Genomic DNA, 18,426 nt, shown 5'->3' with positions numbered 1-18,426 from the left:
CTGGAACGAGACATGCAACTATTACTATTAAAACAAAACAAAACATCACAAATACTGATATATGTAAATGTATTTTTCATAGAAAAGGACAATAGACCATCTATTTATTTTACTGAATGACACTTTCGACCTTGTTTTCTGGGACTTCTCTCGCCAATATAATCCTTCTTCTTTCTTGGCATTTACAAAGTAAATGATAATTTTATAACACAAATATTTCATGCAATGGATTTTAATTTTTGTATGATGTTTTCATTGTTGTGTAAATACACAAAGTAAATAGTACCTTCATCATATTTACATTATTATGATTGGATTTAGGCCAAGATCATTTTGCTCATAATCAATATTGACACGGCGTAAAATAAATAATTGACTAAATGTAGTCATCACTAATACAGACAAAATCTACAGAAGATAACAAATATGTAGTATTGTAGTATGTAGTATATGCGCGATATGTGATAGAAGCCTAACTGAAACAAAGTTAAACTTACGAACAAATGGTGAAAGCAATGGTAAAAAAAATACGCGTCTTACAAAAACAATTCTAATATCATACAATATAAGAATAGAATGTTTCAAAAGATATATGCAGATGATAATCACAGACAAAATGCATGTTATGTCGTCTGCTATATGGTAATTTAACTTAAAATATGTGTCGTAAAATATGGCCTTGCGCCAAAAATCATACAAAAAAACCCTACCGATCGTACCTTAATAACTTTGGTACCAAGCCAAAGGGGAAATCTTGATGAATGTAAAACTATTTAATTCATGACCGATAATAGGAACACATTCGTCTGAAAGCATGCGAAAATTAAGAGTTGTGGTGTAATTATTTCGGGAAAGTTCAGCTTTAGTCCCATTTCTGGAGTCAAAGTCTGAAATTTGTGTTCTCTCGGACAAAGACAAAGCGTGATCACAGTCATCAAATACAGTGACAACAACATGCTTTAGGACACCAACAAATCTCAGTTGTAATGTTAACAATGTTAAGAAATACATGAGTGTAAATATGTATTGTAAAATATATCTTTTGCATGGGAAAAAAGGCGACAACGATGACTGCAGTGAACACGTTTCTGCACGCTTCCGGACAGGCTGCGCACTACAAGCCGTTGCACTGATGGTTTCGCGCATAGACTAGAGGGCCGTCCCTCTATTATATGGTCTCTGGTGTATTCAAATGATATAACATATAATATAACATGCATAATGCTTCACAAATATCTCCAGAAATAGGCATTTTAATGATAATGGAAATAAATGCTTGAATACTATGAATGACCTTTACTAGTGCCTTGACCTTACACTTCAACCCTTCATGAGTTATCACTTTTGACCTTGACAGTGAGTTTGACCTTCAATATCAGTGACAAATATTTCAAAAACATTTTCAAAGAGCTATCCAGCGCATATTAACCAAATATGATGTCCTTTGGTGGAATTCAATGTAATAATGACGAAAATGATATACCACTTTATGTATAAGACTTATGCAGGAAAAGGCTCTGTAGAGAAAAATGAAGTATATGTCGGTCATGCATGACCTTTTGCCAACTTCGACCTCTGCCCTAAGGAAGAGTTTGGTCATAAACAAACATTTTGTCTGGCTATGACATTGACCTTTGACATAACAGATCAATGTGTCATCAGACTTTCCCAGAGCTAAGGAAACACATGTTATTCCTGAGATGTCCTAGCAATGCATGGTTTCATAAGATAACTGTGGCTATCAAACTGAGGCAAAATCTTGGAACATCCTCATTTACACAGCTGGCTAATGAAACATAAACAACAAACAATTATCAATTTCTTTTATTTATATGCCTTTATTACACATTGAACAGTGTTCACATGATGGTTCCTGATGCATTATGCAATTTCCTCCTATTCTTCAATACTCATAACAGAGCAGGATAACTGTTCGCTTGAAAGCATCAGCAGACCAAGCTCACCAGTTTAGAGTTACTTGCCCTCAATCCTCCTTTTCTTTCTATATTGCCATGGAAGAACAGGAACCAGAATGAGGGGAGGCCAGGCCCAGAGGTTATAAAACAGATTTCGTGCTCAACTCGGTTTCGTGCTCAAATACATGCTCATGCTCAAGTTCGTACTTGTACTCAAGCAGAGGTTATAAAACATCTTGAGTCTGTACTCAGCTGAGAACAACTCACGCTCGGCTTGAGCATGCTCAATGGACTCTTTGTTTATGACATAAGCGGCAATTTGGAACTCTTCCGTCGAGAATGGTAAGAAAACAACCCGGATGTTGTCGTCCGCTTATTTACAATGGCAACGGAGGGCGTGACCGAATCGAGAAGATGGGGTAAGGGGTGGTCAGAAGCGGAGGAGGTACCGTATTCGACATAATAGGCGTCCAGGGCGCTCTCAAAGTTAGAAATAGGGGGCTCTTATTAGCATATTTTTTTGGTGAAAAACAACAGAGTTGAAAGATCGTAAATTTCGTGGTTTATGCTGACAGCCTGAAATGTTTATATACGAGATATATTTTTTCCAGAATTTAATTTTCCGTAATTAAGAATGCATATAACATGCGTATTATACGCAAATAAATAAGTCTTGTGAACATTGATCAATCGGAAGGGGTGCTAATTGGGATTGTTCACAAGCCAGTATATTAGAAAACTCCGTCGTGGGCGCTTATTAGAGCGGGGCACATATTACGTCGAATACGGTATGTCTCATCCAGGAAGTTGTACAACGAGAGCAACTGTTGTTTGGTGAGATCAAGGGAAGCGGTGGGAAGTTCATTCATCAATAGCGGACCGATGGACCGATGGATGGCAAAGTATCACGGACATCCTCAACACGTAAGTTGTTCATATGTTATCGTTTAATATCATTTGCAGCATGGTACGCTATATTATCGCGGTAGTAAAGTTATAAATACGTCATTCAAATGTTCATTCAACATTTATGACACAGGATTGATCGATGCTGATTTTCGTTAGCGAGTTCGATAAAACAAAGTACCTGTCATAAGCGAGTTAAAAAATTAAGGGGGGCTGTGTCTCCTCGTCACACTATAATTGTGGTGTGATACGTGAGAATTATGTGGTTTACATTACTTCCTGTTTGGAGTAGACCGCCTCCGTGGTCTTGTGGTAGAGCGTCAGCCCGGAGAGCGGAAGGTCTGGGGTTCGATCCCTGGCCGCGTCATACCAAAAGACGTTAAAAGATGGTACTTGTTGTTACCCTGTCTGGCGCTTGGCATTAAGGGGCTTAAACAAGGACTGGTCGGCTCGGAGTCAGTATACTGTGTCTGAGTGGGGTATTCATGTTAAACTGCGGCATGGTATCTCAGTGAGCTAGCACTATAAATCGGCATCAGTCTGGACTAGTACAAGCAGCCGCACAAACACATACACGTACATGCACGTCGCTATATAAGTGCAATAATCTTGGACGCGACGTTAAAACCAATTTCACCTCACCTCACCTGTTTGGATTATGCATAATCACTATTCATATGATCTAGGTTGTGTCATGGTCAAGGGACATCGTCCAAACAGTTTTTGTGGATTCTTTTGTAACCAATTCTGCTTGGAGGTAGGGGTAATTAAGTTATAAAGTTCTTTCGAGTAGCCGTGATATATCACAACGTGTCCTGTATTCGAACATGCGGTGAAATGTGGTGCCAAGATTTGCATAAGTAAACAGTCGAAAATTCATGACAAGCACTCTCTTGATATGCCTGATTCTTCATTGCATGAACTTAATTGTATATAATCTTAATGGAGACATGTATTTTCACGGGCTTTCCTCTCCACAATTCCTTGACAGTGGAGAAGAAAACATGTTCTGGGCCCCGTTCCACAAAGCCATCTTAGCGCTACGATGATCGTAAGTCCCATACTTTAACATAGGCTTACGATCATCGTAGCGCTAAGATCGCTTTGTGGAACGGGTCCCTGTATATTAATTTTCAAATTATATCTCTTCTTTCATATACTTTCAGAAGCCACATACTTTTGGAAGTAAAAAAGAAGTACTTAAATTTGAAACAAAGAGGTACTCTTTTATATTAGAAAAATACTAAGAGACATATTGTGTCTCAATGTTAATCCATCATAATGTATTAAAGGGTTATTATATAATTGATGAAACACATGTTTATACCTCAATAACACATGAATATGTGTCAATGAAACCCAAATTTAATATTTCAATATATATGTTATTGTTCCTGAAACTAAACTGCAAGTTTGTATTGTAGCTAAAAGCAAGATCGACGGCCTTAAAAGGTCAATGGCCACAACTGGAGGAGGGCCTCCACTCCCAGCACTGTCCAACGAGGACGAGGTCCTTTCTCAATCTTTGGAGGGGAGGCCAGGTATTCAAGGCCTAGAACATGGCATTGACACTGATGGTATGGTCAGTTTAATATGTAAAAGATTGATGTAAATTTTAAGGCCAACTATATCTCATTAATGTTGGTTATGGTGACACCTATCACCTGGGACAATGTATTTGGATGACAAAAATATATATCAAATATAGTACAAACAAATCAAGTACTGTCAAAAGACAAGGGAAACAAATATTGTTTCAGACACCAACTTTATATGCCTGTGATCAAAGTAATGAATACATTTGTTGTGAATTGCACTGGTACAAAATCATTCAAAAAATAATTAATATTTGTCAGATAATCAAATTAATCACTCATCACAATTTCAGTCACAAATACAATTGTTTTTGTCAATTCTAACTTGTAAAATGTTAAAATAGCTTCATTACTGTATTTTTAATATTCTGTTCACTTCAGTCATTCCTGAAACTGGCGATGTAGCTGCCACTGCACTAGGAGGTAATACATATCACCATATGTCTGAATACTATTAACATGTATTATTATACATAATCACATCTGGGGGCACGGGTGGCCTAATCGTCCAAGGCACCACGATTCGCTGTGTTAAACCTATGATTGTGGGTTCGAATCCCGGTTCGCCCCAATTATGTTTCTAGGTTTGTCAGCACCATACCCGTGCTCGTGGGTTTCACCGAAGTGGTAAACGTCTAATAACCTGCATCACTTCGGGCTTTCCTCCCACATTAAGCTGACACGCCGTGATATGACTGGAATACTGTTAAAAGCGGGGTTGAACCCAACTCACTCACTCACTCACTCATAATCACATCTATAACATGGGACATATATCTAATTACTCAGTGGGTTGTCTCCCTTATATAGGTCACATGGGCGGATACAGAAGGGGGGTGCGGGGGTGCGCACCCCCCTTTTTATTTCTGTATAAATTATTTTATTTCTGTATAAATTACCACCAAAGACAATAAATAGATCTTAGTTGTGCACCCCCCCTTTTCAAAAAAGCTGTATCCGCCTCTGGGTCATGTCTTGAACATAATACCAAAATTTCCAACATGTATTGTAGAGCATAGTTTGCTATTCCTGTCATAACATTATTGTCTGAGCTGACACAGTGTATACAATCAATGTAATTATTCTCAATTAATAACATTAAATTATAACTTTATTTTGTGACTTTATAGAATGCTTAAATATATAAATGTTTGAAAAGGATACAATAATTTTTTGCATTTTTTTCAATGTTATAAACAGTATCCTGTTATTTACAGTGAAGCGCAACACATTGAATATATCATTTTAAAAATAACAGTGTATGATAAATATACTATTACCAGTATGTGTTTTCGTGACGTAAAAGACTCATATAATGCATTTTTTTATTTCTAATATATTTACGACACAGAAACACACTCTCTAATTATCATAATATCTATTCGTCACACATTCATCTCGAAACAAACAAACAAGTCACGCGCCATGCGAAACAGAAGGATCTGAGTAATATCTGTAGAACATATTACTATACTAAATAATGAACATTTTCAGAGTTTATTTCAGTATATTCAATATTGCAGTTACAGATCAAATTCATGTTTGCATAATCCTTCTATAATACTAGTATAATACTAGTATAATACTACTACTAATAAAATATGACCTTTGTATGATTTATTGAAAGCATAGAAATGAAAACACTAATAGCAAGATGCTAATACATGTTTTACCCCAAACAATACATTCACTGTCTTGTCATAAGCTGAAAATACTAGGTGACAGGAAATATATTCGAATTATATTTCAGTCACACTAACACCCATAATCCTATCAACAATACTATACTCCCAAAGATGACGCAGTGTACACAAATCATGTTTCTAAAATGTGACAAGTCAGTCTTGTTATATTTACAAAAAAAAGACCGTCCGCAAAAGAAAAAGAACACAAGCTGAGGCAACCTAACAACACGATACAGGACACGAAAAGGACGAAACTTGAACAAAGGAAGCTGAAACTGGAAATTGAATTGTTAGAAAAAAATCAAAAGAAATTAGACATTGAAATTCAAATGCTGCAGAGGAAATCCGTCTACTACCAACTAAAACTGAATGCGGAATTTGGTGTTTCTCTTGTCGAATCATGTACAAGTGAAGAACGCCGTGATATAACTGGAATAATGTTAAAAGCGACGTTAAACCCAACTCACTCCAAGTGAAAAATTATTATCATCAAAATTACTAAGGACAGTTATGTAGAAATGCAACTATTTTGTACGACAGATCTAAATTGATTCTTTTCGCCAAAATAACGTTTTAATTCAAATAATATTCCTATAAGTCGGAGAGATTTTAAAACTAAATAAAATATTACTAATTGTGCCCATGTCAGGACAAAGGTCAAAGGTAAGAACCCAAAAATAGCAGGTATTTGGTTTTGACAACATTATTTTGCTTCCATAATAGTATCATATTAGATATGAAAATACACCAGCTGTAATATGAATGACAAGATTTACTGATTTGCTCGGACATGATCAGCTGTAGTGGTGTAACGATACGGCGATACAGTATTGTATCCAGATGCACAGCCCACGATACGATGCATCGATTTGGAAAGCATGTATCGCGATACATACGATATTTTCATAACACTGTTTTACTTACTTTTAAACATGAAATATGAACTTACTAAAGTAAACAAGTTGAAACTTGATAAATAGTATTTAATGTTTATATTTTTTGCATAAAGTTATGAGCAACTTTTTCTTTAAGCCAGTTTGTATTTCAGTAAAACATACTGTATTGTTGACAATTTGCTATTACAGTAAATAAACACCCTATATCTTCTTCAACTGTACTTGTCACATCTTTTAGAGAGCAGAAAGACATCAACTTGGCTTAACTTGTCCCAGAAACACTGTATCGTGATACTTATTGTATCGCGACCCCTGTATCTTGATACGTATCATATTGTGACCCTCCCGTATCGTTACACCTCTAATCAGCTGAATTCGACAGATACAATAGTTAGTGATAATTGAAAGAAATATTGTTACACAATATCAACTGTATCTGTATTATTTTATCACTATTCATTACATTTGCAATTTTTGTTATGTTCTCTTAAGTAAGATCATTTCAAAGCATGTAACTCTTGCATTGTGATGATAATTCAGCATTTATGCAAGTATGATGGGCCAATAGAAAGACATAAATATAGAATGTCTAGTGATCATGGTTTTACTTATAGTTTGTGCAATTTGTAGAGACTTAGATGATGAATACCATGCACTTCTCATTTGTCCAGCTGATACTAACATTAGGTCAAGATATTTAGGAGATAAACATGCTGTGTTTTCAATGCAGAGCTAGGTTACCTGTAGAGATAACCCCGCTAAATTGAATTTGGAACCGAACGCGCAGCATGAGGTTTCAAATGTTAAATTTAGCGGGGTTAAATCTACAGGTAACCTAGCTCTACATTGAAAATACAGTATGTTTATCTCCATTCTACCATGACTAAATCAAACGCAAACTCTTTGATGTTAGCAAATATACTGAGTGAAGCGGCATGGGTTGAGTTCAGTGTTTTGAGTGGGTTATCGATCTGAATTACGGAATCACCGAACAAAATATGGCGCTGTATATACTCAAGCAGTTTGTTTACACCGTAATACTTCACTCGAACATATGACAGACACTGAAAGCATATAAGCATGGCAACTTGGTAAGCTAACATGAGGTGGGCATCCCTAAAGAAAACAAAGCAAGCTTTGCAAGGCTTTCGCTCTAGATCGCGTGTCACCATTATGACGTCATATCGCTCATTGTGACGCAAAAGATATGACGTCACAGTCGTATATAGAATAGCGCCAAAATTCCAAGCTCTCTGTTGTCTCCAAAATGTAAATACATTCCCTTTGTTGATTTCTGTCGTGTTTTTCTGCACGAAATGTATTGCCACACATCCTTTGAATATTGTAGTAACTGCATCTGTGCATTTTGTAACCTATAATGGTAGATATAATTATTTAAATATGCCTACCGACAATGACTGAAAATAGTACTATTCAATGAATATTAGCTTCCGCGGTGATGTGGCCGTCAAACCAGCTGTTTCAATCAGAGAGGGTTTATTGTGATTTAATAGCCTCTGATTGACCAATCAGAATCGAGTAAATTCCAAGTTCATGGTAGAATTGTCCTTCATCCAGACTATTATGAATATCCTAACATGCATAAGTTTTGTATCTTTACTCACAACAAATGACAGCATTTTATTCCAGCTAACTCTTTATCTTGTTCAAATTTAGAAATTAAAAAACCAATATGAATTGAAGTGCTCTGTCACAATGTGCAATGTTAGAAATTTGAACTAGTCCTGCAGTTCATGCCAAAGTGTCCAATTGTCAGTGTATGAAAGAACTTGTAGACATTTGCTATTTTTCAGGTTTTTACACTATGTTATCATTGTAAGGACTTGTGGACTAAAAATGTTAGTTTCTACTGTAGTATGTGCCCTATATTATCCAATATTCTGCACTGTATTGCTGTAAAAGGTGACTATGCTTGTCATAACAGGCGACAAACGGGATCGGGTGGTCAGACTCGCTGACTTGGTTGATACATGTCATTGATCCCATGTGAGTGGATCGATGCTCATGATATCAATCACTTGATTGTCTGGTCCAGACACAATTACTTTACAGTCTGCAGTCATATAGCTGGAATATTGCTGAGTGAGGTGTTAAACAACAAATAAATCTGCACTGTTGGCATGGCCAGACTATACAAAATAAATATTGTTCCATTTTGTGCAGTGTTTTGTTTAAGTTGGTTTGGTTGCTATGTATTCTATTTATGATTTTATCTGTTAGAATGGAGTTTGTATAGTTTTTGCATTGTGTAATTGGGGTGGTGAACAGTGTTTTTGTGATTTGCATTTTTGTAAATTATTTAGGATTTTTGTTTGTTTTATAGTGTGTTTAATTAATGTTTTTGTTTCGGCTTTGCTTGTATGGAATTGTATTGGGGGTGACTTAGTCCTGCACCATGACCGTGGAATATATTTATTTTATGAAAAAATAATAATCTAGAAATGCATACAAAAGCAAGTCTAGCCAGCTCAAGCTAGCTCTATTCCACAGGGAATTTTTTTATTTTTAGAGTCAAGAAGGATATTGTGTACCGGTAATATAAGATTTCAGAGACTAAATGTTAGTCTAGGGGTGACTGTTCATTTGTTGCTGCTTTTGCTGTTTTGGTCTGTGAATTCATTTCCTGGTATGCCTGTGTGACTGGGTATCCATACTAATGTTTTATTTTCTGTATTTAGTTTTGAGTGGGTGTTTATTGTCTGGTTAATTAGATCAGGTCTGGTTTTGGAGTGTTTGTCTGCAATTTGTTTTATTGAGTTTAGTGAGTCAGAGATAATGATGATTTTGTTTTGGTTTGTTGTTTCAGCTTGGTGGTATGCTTGTAGTATGGCTAGCAATTCTGCTGTATTTGTGTGGGTATAGTTTGTGTAGTGGTATTTTTTGGTGATTGGTGTAGGTTGTGTTATGTGGATACCCAGCCCTGTTTTTTTGTTGTTTGTATTATATGATGCATCTGTGTAGATGTGTGTATGTTCCGGCCAGTTGTCTTGGATGTAGTTTAGTGATATTGTGCCTTTTTCTGTGTTTGTGAGTTTGTTGTGTTTTTTAGATGTTATGGTTAGGGTTGTGTCTGTTTCAGGGGGGGGGGATGTCATGGATGTATGAGTCATTTGGGTGTGTGTGGGTAATGTGTTCTAGTTTGTAAGTTTTAATGAGGTTGTACAGGTGGGTGATGAAGAGGGCCATGTGTTTGTTGTTTTTGAATTTTTTGATGGTGGCGGGTCTGGCGTTTTGGTATTTCAGTGTTATTTGTTTAAGAATGGGGTTTTGTTGTGTCCCAGCCCAGTAGTTGAGCATTGATTGGTGTCGTTTAAGTTGTATTGATGTGATGTCTGTAAGGATTTGTAGTGTGTTTAGGGAGGTGCCAGCTCTGGTCCCCAGGGCTATCTTAAGGGCCTTGTACTGAATAGAATTGAGCTTTTTTTCCAGGTTTTCTTTTGAGGAGTGAAAGACCGAAGCAGCATAGTCTATTTTTGCTTGTATAAGTGTTTTGTATATATTTATGAGTGTTTGTTTGTCAGCTCCCCAGTGAGAGTTTCTTCATTAAGTGTGAGTTTGGGTGTTAAATTTGGCATGTAGGGTTTTTTGAATAATAAGCCGATGTTTTTTTTGGTATTGATTTTGAACCCCCATTGGGAAGCCCAGTGTTCAAGGTCCAAAAGGATGGTTTTTTTCAATTTGTTTTAATGATGACGTCCAGAATGAGATATCGTCTGCGAATTTTGCTGTAGTTATTTTATTGGGGAGTTTTGGAAAAATGTCATCAATCATGAGATTAAATAGCTTGGGGGACATGATGCTTCCCTGGGGGGTGCCATTTTCAAGCAGGTGGGGGTCAGATAGTGTGTTGTTTGATTTTACTGTTATGTTTCTGTTGCTTAGGAATGAGTGAATGAAATTTAAAATTCTTCCATCTATGGCTTTCTCTAATAATTTTTGAATAAGGCCATTGTGCCAAACCATGTCAAATGCTTTAGAAAAGTCAATAAATATGGCCACAGTGTATTGTTTTTGGACTTGAGCTGTCTTTACGTCGTGTTCCAAATTTATAATGTGGTCTAAAGTCTGTCTATTCGCTTTAAAGACACTCTGGTCCTCTTTAAGAAGGCTATTGTTTTTAATTTTAAACTTTAGTCTGTTGTTAATTATCGACTCCATGATTTTACATATATGTGATGTGAGAGAGATGGGGCATTTTTCCATGTTTTGGGGAGATAGACAGAGGTCCAAATTTGGTTGTAAAGTTGTAGAAGTAATTTTTTAATTTTGATAGGGATGTGGTTGAGTATTTTGTAGCTGATGTTGTCTAGTCCAGTGGCTGGGGATGTGTTTTTGTTTTTTATTGCTGTTTTGAGTTCATGTATATTAATGAGTTTGTTGATGGGTAAGTGTGAGTGTTGGGGTCTGTTTTGGTATGTGGGTTGTGTTTTTATGGTGTCTTGTATGTGTTTTAAGTGGTTGGTGGAGCTGCTGGAGGCCGAAAAGTGCGCAGCCATGGCGTTAGCTTTTTCTTTATCAGGTTTTTAACGAGGGAAACTTGGGCATATTAAAAGTCTTAGCATTACCTGAAATTGCTTTAAATTTTTTCCATAGTATTTTGTAGTTTTGTTTGCCCAGCCTCAAAGTTGATGTAAAAGTTTGCCAATGTTTTCTTTTGGCTGCCTTGATTAAGTCCTTAGTTTGATTTCTTTGTTTGCGTGCCAAATGGAGTTTAGTAACATCATGTTTTGCCTTATTTAGTGCTTTCTTCCTGAGTTTTCTGGATTCAATGATTTCTGAGCACCACCATGGTACTGGAGTGTGTGTATGGTTTGTTTTGGTGGTGGGTATGCAATTCATAGCTATGTGGTATAGTGTATTGCTAAGGTTTGTGTTGAATGTGTCGATGTCAGTATTATGTATGTTCTGTATGTCTATTCTGTTGCAGAGTGTGGTGAATTCCTGCCAGTCAGCTTTAACGAAGTTATATTTGGTTTGTTGGGGTGTGTGGAGGGGTGGAGGTGATATGGTAAGGGATTTTTTATGTGGTAGTGGTCGCTATCATTTTTTTGGAATAGATTTTGGGTGGAGATGGAGAGGTCTACTGCTGTGGGGGATTGGAGGTGGCTAGTGGGGAATCTAGTGGCGCTATTGTCGTTTAGGCAGACAAAGTTACTGGTGTCTAACCATTCCAGTAGAAATTTTCCAAATTTGTCCAAATAGTTTTTTGTGCCCCACAGTGGGTGATGAGCATTGAAACCACCTAAAATGAGGGTGTTTGGGCCTATCAATTTCTAAATCCTCGGGGGTGAAGGGCTTGGTCTTAGTGTGGTAACAATTTATAACAGTGATTTTTGTTTCACTTATAATGATGTTGGCTGCCAGGACTTCTAGGTTAGGTGTAGGGATGGAAATTTCTTCATAATGGATGCTCTTTCTGATGAAAAGGCCCAGGGCTCCATGAGGGGGTCCTGGTTTATTGGGTGGTCTGGCTCTATCTTTCCGAAGGAAAGTGTAGCCTGGCAATTTGAAGGCTTTTTGGGGGAGATATTTTAGTTTCTTGCACAGCAATAACATAGGGGTCAATTTTGTTTAGGGCGATGAGGGCCTTAAGTTCATGCCCATTGGAGATGAGACCGTTGCAGTTCCACTGTAGAAACACCATGAGCAGAAATAGTAGTTAAGTGGTCTAATTTAAGATAAGTACATGGTGTTTTGAGGCAGATTTGGAACATGGGTTGGGGGCTGGTTTGGTTTTACTTTAGTGCTTTAATGGCTGCTTGGAAATGCTGGTATGGTTTTTGGTAAAGGTTAGACACCAGGGCAAGGGTGTGGAGTTTTTTTTGGGTGGGGCTTTTGATAAGGAGAGCTGCCGACAGGAATTCAATGATTTTGTTGGTGTTTGTATGTAGTTTTTGGGTGATTGGTTTGGAGGTTGGAGGTTTGGAGGTTGCTGGTCTGAGTGATTGTATTTTCTGGGCGATGAGAGGTTTCTTGGAGAGGTGGGCTTTGGCTTTGTGTGGTCGGGTTTTACACTGTGGTTGTGTGGCTGATCTGAAGAGTGCTTGTAGTGGGGTCTGTGCGTGGTTAGGGGATTGGGAGGGGGGGGGGGGGGGGGGGGGGGAGAGGAGAATTACTGGAGGGGGGGCGGGGGGGGGGATTGGGAAAGGGTGGGATGGGGTAGCAGGGGTTGTTTCGGCTAGGGGTGGGTCTTGGGTCTTGTTGGTGGGGGTATGGCGGTGGTGGGATGGGGTTGACTTGGTATGGTTTGTTCGGGTATGGTAGTGTTCAGTGTGGGGAGGGGGGGGACGGCGTTTGTTTGGTAGGAGTGTGTCTGGGGCGTTGGCAGTGGGGTAGAGAAAAGTTGTTTGCGTCTTGTTTGTAGGGGGGCGGGGTTCTGTCGGGAGGATGGGGTCAGGTAGTATTGATGATGTGTCTGAGGTGTCTTCATATTCAGGGAGGCTGTTATATGTTTGAATAATTCTGGCCGGTTTTGGGAGATGTGTTTTTGTTTCATGTGTTTGTTCAGCCGAAGGATGTGTTTTTGTTTGAGGGGACATGTATTTTGTGTGGCTGTATGTCCTTCGGTGTCACAGTGTATGCAGTAGGCCGCCCATGTGCATTCTATGGTTTCGTGGCGAAGGGATCCACATTTCTGGCACATGGGCGGTTGGCGGCAGGTAGCAGTGATATGGTTGTAAGAGTGGCAGATGTTGCATTGTCAGGTTTGTTTTTTCTTATTGGGTGTACTTTGTATTTGAGAGCTCCAAAGACTATGTGTGTGGGGAGTGTTGTGGCTTTAAATGTGAGAAATATTGTTTGTGTAGTTGTTCTGCCAGGTATGGGTGTTCTGTTGTTGATTCTTTTGTAGTCTGTTATTTCTGGTTGGGTTTTGAGTTGGTTTACTGTTATATCCTCCTGTGTGTCCCTGTGATCTATGTAGATGAACCCCTGTATTTGTGTTAGCCATTGTGGTGTTTGCCATGTAATGTTTAAGCCATCTTTTATTGGGTGTCTGCGAACCTGATTTAGTGTGTCTTGTGAAGGGAAGGTGAATTTGAACCCTCTGCGGCATCTGTTTATTTATCATATAATGGGTAGGTTTCTCGGCAGGATAAAGCCAACAGATAAAAACGATATCCATTGGGGTCATATGCGGATAGAGATGCAAATATCAAAGGTCAAGTAGGGACTACTTTCACTGTTTATAAACAAACATGGCGTCGCCCTCGTCATTTGGCGATCGAGTCAGAATTAACCATCAGGAATCTGGATAAACTACAGAGATAATTGCTTTCATTATCAAAAGAACAGTCTAATATACTGAAAATTAGTGTCTAACTGTGACGTAGCTAAGGCATTTTATAAGTTTTGGCAACTTTGAAGATATAAATTTCGACACAATTTTGCCAGGCCACGAGGCCTAGCCAAGTGGGATCAGTAGCCATATCTGTGCTTGAAGTCCTCTGCGGCTTGAAACTTTCTCCACAAATTAAAATAGTTGGATTTGGCCAAAATATGTTTAAATTGTTACCTTGTTTCGATTTGTCGCTGTGTGTACATCTGACTACACTTCTTAACGTTATGACAGGACAGACCGACTGTCAACAACGTCTGACCGTGGCTGTGACGTCTCATAGACTAGCATTTGAGTAGCTTCCCTTTGACAAAGGGCAGTTAATCCAGCAGACAGACCGATGGATTGCCGCGAGAGGCAATTAAAAACACCCATTGCGTATATGTTACTTCGCCACTGCATAAGAAAGATATTTCAGTTGGAACTATATTGGCTACTGTCACTGTCCGACTGACACATCACTTACCCTCAGACGTAATAAATATTAATGCGCGCATTCCACGAAAACTTACAATGTTTCGGTATTGTTTGTGAGAGAGGGAAAGTGATTTTGAAGCACAAAATTAAAGAATGACATTATATGATAAAGATAAAGATAAAGATGATAAAGAGGCTCACTAAATACAATGTTTATTCCTAATGCAGGATATTTACCATCCCCAAACACACTCGCGTGATAACCTCTATATATTTGTATGATATTTGTTTTTTTTGGAGGCAGAGAGCGAACTTGTTATTTGAGAAAGTGTCGGTTAGTGGTGTGGATGTTGTTGAGAAGGCTAGTAATATATGTTTTGTGGTGGTGGGTACTATATTGCTTAGGCGGTAGTTGTGGTGGTGGGGGGGGTTAGTTGGGTGCATGATTTTTTGGTTGTTTGGGAAGTGTCTGAAGGGGAGTGGTCAGGGCGCTTGGAGGGTTTGGAGGATAGGGGTTTTGGGGCTGTTTTGGGTTTGTTGGAGGTTGGTTTGGTAATTTCTGTGGGTTGTATTTGTGGGGGATGGGGTTGTTTGGTTGGGGAGGTGATGTTGCTGTGGGGTTGGTGGAAGGAGAATTCTTCAAAATCAAGCCCAAAGTCAAAGGGGACAGGGTTCTGGTTGTGTGTGGGCGTGAGTCCGGGAGAGTGTTGTCTGAGTGGATGAGTGTGATGAAGATGGAGTCTGTTTGGGGGAATGTGGGTGTGGGGGTTGTGGATGACATGGTTTGGATAGTTGGCAACAATCATGGAATGATAAAACACTGGGATGAAAATTGAACAATGGGTAAAGTACAATAGTTATTAATAAATTAAGCTTGAGATGGATATAATCAATATGAAACTTGGTGTAATTAGAGGGGAGAGGGAGATAGATAAAGAGACTCAGCTACACATGAGTGTCCGTAGGGGGGGGGGACTCTTGGGGGGGGTGGCGTTCGGTAAGATGTGTGTAATGTCCGATCCCACTGATTGGCTTTCTGTTCGGAATCCCAGTAGTAGTAATTAGAAGTATCCAGGCAGAAATGAGGTAGTAGTTATATAAGTTATGTTTTCCACTGCATTTTCTTTGAAGTCCTAAGATAACCGTGAGTACTTTTATACTATGAATACTAAGAACAATGTTTTGTTATTAAATTAACTTCCTTATCATTATCGGTATTTGGTATGTGATCAAAGAAATAAAACCAATCCTATTGACTAAATACACAACATGCAAAAAAACCAGTTATATACAATCCTTATGAACATAAGAAAAGGATTAATTAATTGTGAGATAGTTACATTAATCAACTTCACAGAAGAAGCCTGTGTGAAATATCAAGAGCTAACTAAGCTCAAACCAAACCATCTTTGTCAATAGGGAAGTAGGTTGTTTAAAATAATTTGTGGTAGGCCAAATGGGAAAGGTCATTTCTGTTTCTTTAGGCCATATGGGACATAGGCCAAATGGAACGTAGGCCATATGGGATGTAGGCCAAATGGGACGTAGGCCAAATGGGATGAAGGCCATATTGGACGTAGGCCATATGGGACGTAGGCCAAATGGGATGAAGGCCATATGGGACGTAGGCCATATGGGACGTAGGCCAAATGGGAAAGGCCATATAGGACGTAGGCCATGTGGGACGTAGGCCAAATGGGACGTAGGCCAAATGGGACGTAGGCCATATGGGACGTAGGCCAAATGGGATGTAGGCCATATGGGACGTAGGCCAAATGGGATGTAGGCCAAATGGGATGTAGGCCAAATGGGACGTAGGCCAGATGGGACGTAGGCCATATGGGACGTAGGCCAAATGGGATGTAGGCCAAATGGGACGTAGGCCATATGGGACGTAGGCCAAATGGGATGTAGGCCATATGGGACGTAGGCCAAATGGGATGTAGGCCAGATGGGACGTAGGCCAAATGGGATGTAGGCCAGATGGGACGTAGGCCATATGGGAAGTAGGCCAAATGGGATGTAGGCCATATGGGACGTAGGCCATATGGGACGTAGGCCAAATGGGACGTAGGCCAAATGGGACGTAGGCAAAATGGGATGTAGGCAAAATGGGACGTAGGCCAGATGGGACGTAGGCCAAATGGGACGTAGGCCAAATGGGATGTAGGCCAAATGGGACATAGGCCATATGGGACGTAGGCCAAATGGGACGTAGGCCATATGGGACGTAGGCCATGTGGGACGTAGGCCAAATGGGACGTAGGCCAAATGGGACGTAGGCCATATGGGACGTAGGCCAAATGGGACGTAGGCCATATGGGATGTAGGCCAAATGGGACGTAGGCCATATGGGATGTAGGCCAAATGGGACGTAGGCCAAATGGGACGTAGGCCATATGGGACGTAGGCCAAATGGGACGTAGGCCATATGGGACGTAGGCAAAATGGGACGTAGGCCATATGGGATGTAGGCCAAATGGGACATAGGCGAAATGGGACGTAGGCCATATGGGATGTAGGCCAAATGGGACGTAGGCCATATGCGACGTAGGCCAAATGGGACGTAGGCCATATGGGACGTAGGCCAAATGGGACATAGGCCATATGGGACGTAGGCCAAATGGGACGTAGGCCAAATGGGACATAGGCCATATGGGACGTAGGCCATATGGGACGTAGGCCAAATGGGACGTAGGCCAAATGGGATGTAGGCCAAATGGGACGTAGGCCAAATGGGACATAGGCCATATGGGACGTAGGCCATATGGGACGTAGGCCAAATGGGACGTAGGCCAAATGGGATGTAGGCCAAATGGGACGTAGGCCAAATGGGACATAGGCCATATGGGACGTAGGCCATATGGGACGTAGGCCATATGGGACGTAGGCCAAATGGGACGTAGGCCAAATGGGATGTAGGCCAAATGGGACGTAGGCCAAATGGGACATAGGCCATATGGGACGTAGGCCATATGGGACGTAGGCCAAATGGGACGTAGGCCAAATGGGATGTAGGCCAAATGGGACGTAGGCCAAATGGGACGTAGGCCAAATGTGACGTAGGCCAAATGGGATGTAGGCCAAATGGGATGTAGGCCAAATGGGACGTAGGCCAAATGGGATGTAGGCCATATGGGACGTAGGCAAAATGGGACGTAGGCCAAATGGGACGTAGGCCATATGGGATGTAGGCAAAATGGGACGTAGGCCAATAGGGGATGAACCATTTAACTGTTCTCTCCCATTTGTTGCTATAATTCCTGAAATTTGGGGTCGAACTTCACAGCATATATGCAGGCTTGAGAAATGTTTCTGTACCTTTGTAATAAGGCCTATATCTATATTTTCAATACCCCAAATTTCAGAACAATAAAACATAAAAGGGACAACCATCGAATCATAAATGACAATCTTAGGAAAAATTGATATTCCCTGCTTTCTTCAATAAGAAAACATTGCTTTTGTACTTTCTATCCAATTTAACTGCTCATACAAATCTGGCGGTTGGGTAGCCTAGTGGTTAAAGCGTTCACTTGTCACGCCGAAGACCCGGGTTCGAATCCCGACATGGGTACAATGTGTGAAGCCCATTTCTGTTGTCCCCCGCCGTGATATTGCTTGAATATTGCTAAAAGCGGCGTAAAACCACAA

At 39.8% G+C, this 18,426-nt stretch overlaps 1 protein-coding gene and 1 pseudogene across 1 annotated transcript; one reads left to right on the top strand and one right to left on the bottom strand.

Moving 5' to 3' along the window:
- The first annotated feature begins 2,298 nt into the window (after window positions 1-2,298).
- LOC139460483 (uncharacterized) lies at window positions 2,299-4,875 on the top strand (annotated as a pseudogene).
- Window positions 4,876-16,252: 11,377 nt separating this feature from the next.
- Window positions 16,253-17,347, bottom strand: LOC139460189 (adhesive plaque matrix protein-like). Its single transcript, XM_071241702.1, has one exon. It carries the CDS (start codon window positions 17,345-17,347, stop codon window positions 16,253-16,255), a length of 1,095 nt encoding a protein of 364 aa, XP_071097803.1.
- Window positions 17,348-18,426: the final 1,079 nt, after the last annotated feature.

Source organism: Haliotis cracherodii, unplaced genomic scaffold (assembly GCF_022045235.1).
Source record: "Haliotis cracherodii isolate W230 unplaced genomic scaffold, xgHalCrac1.p SCAF_14, whole genome shotgun sequence".
In the NCBI taxonomy this organism is placed as follows: Eukaryota; Metazoa; Mollusca; class Gastropoda; order Lepetellida; family Haliotidae; genus Haliotis; species Haliotis cracherodii.
This window is presented reverse-complemented; position numbering and strand designations above follow the sequence as displayed.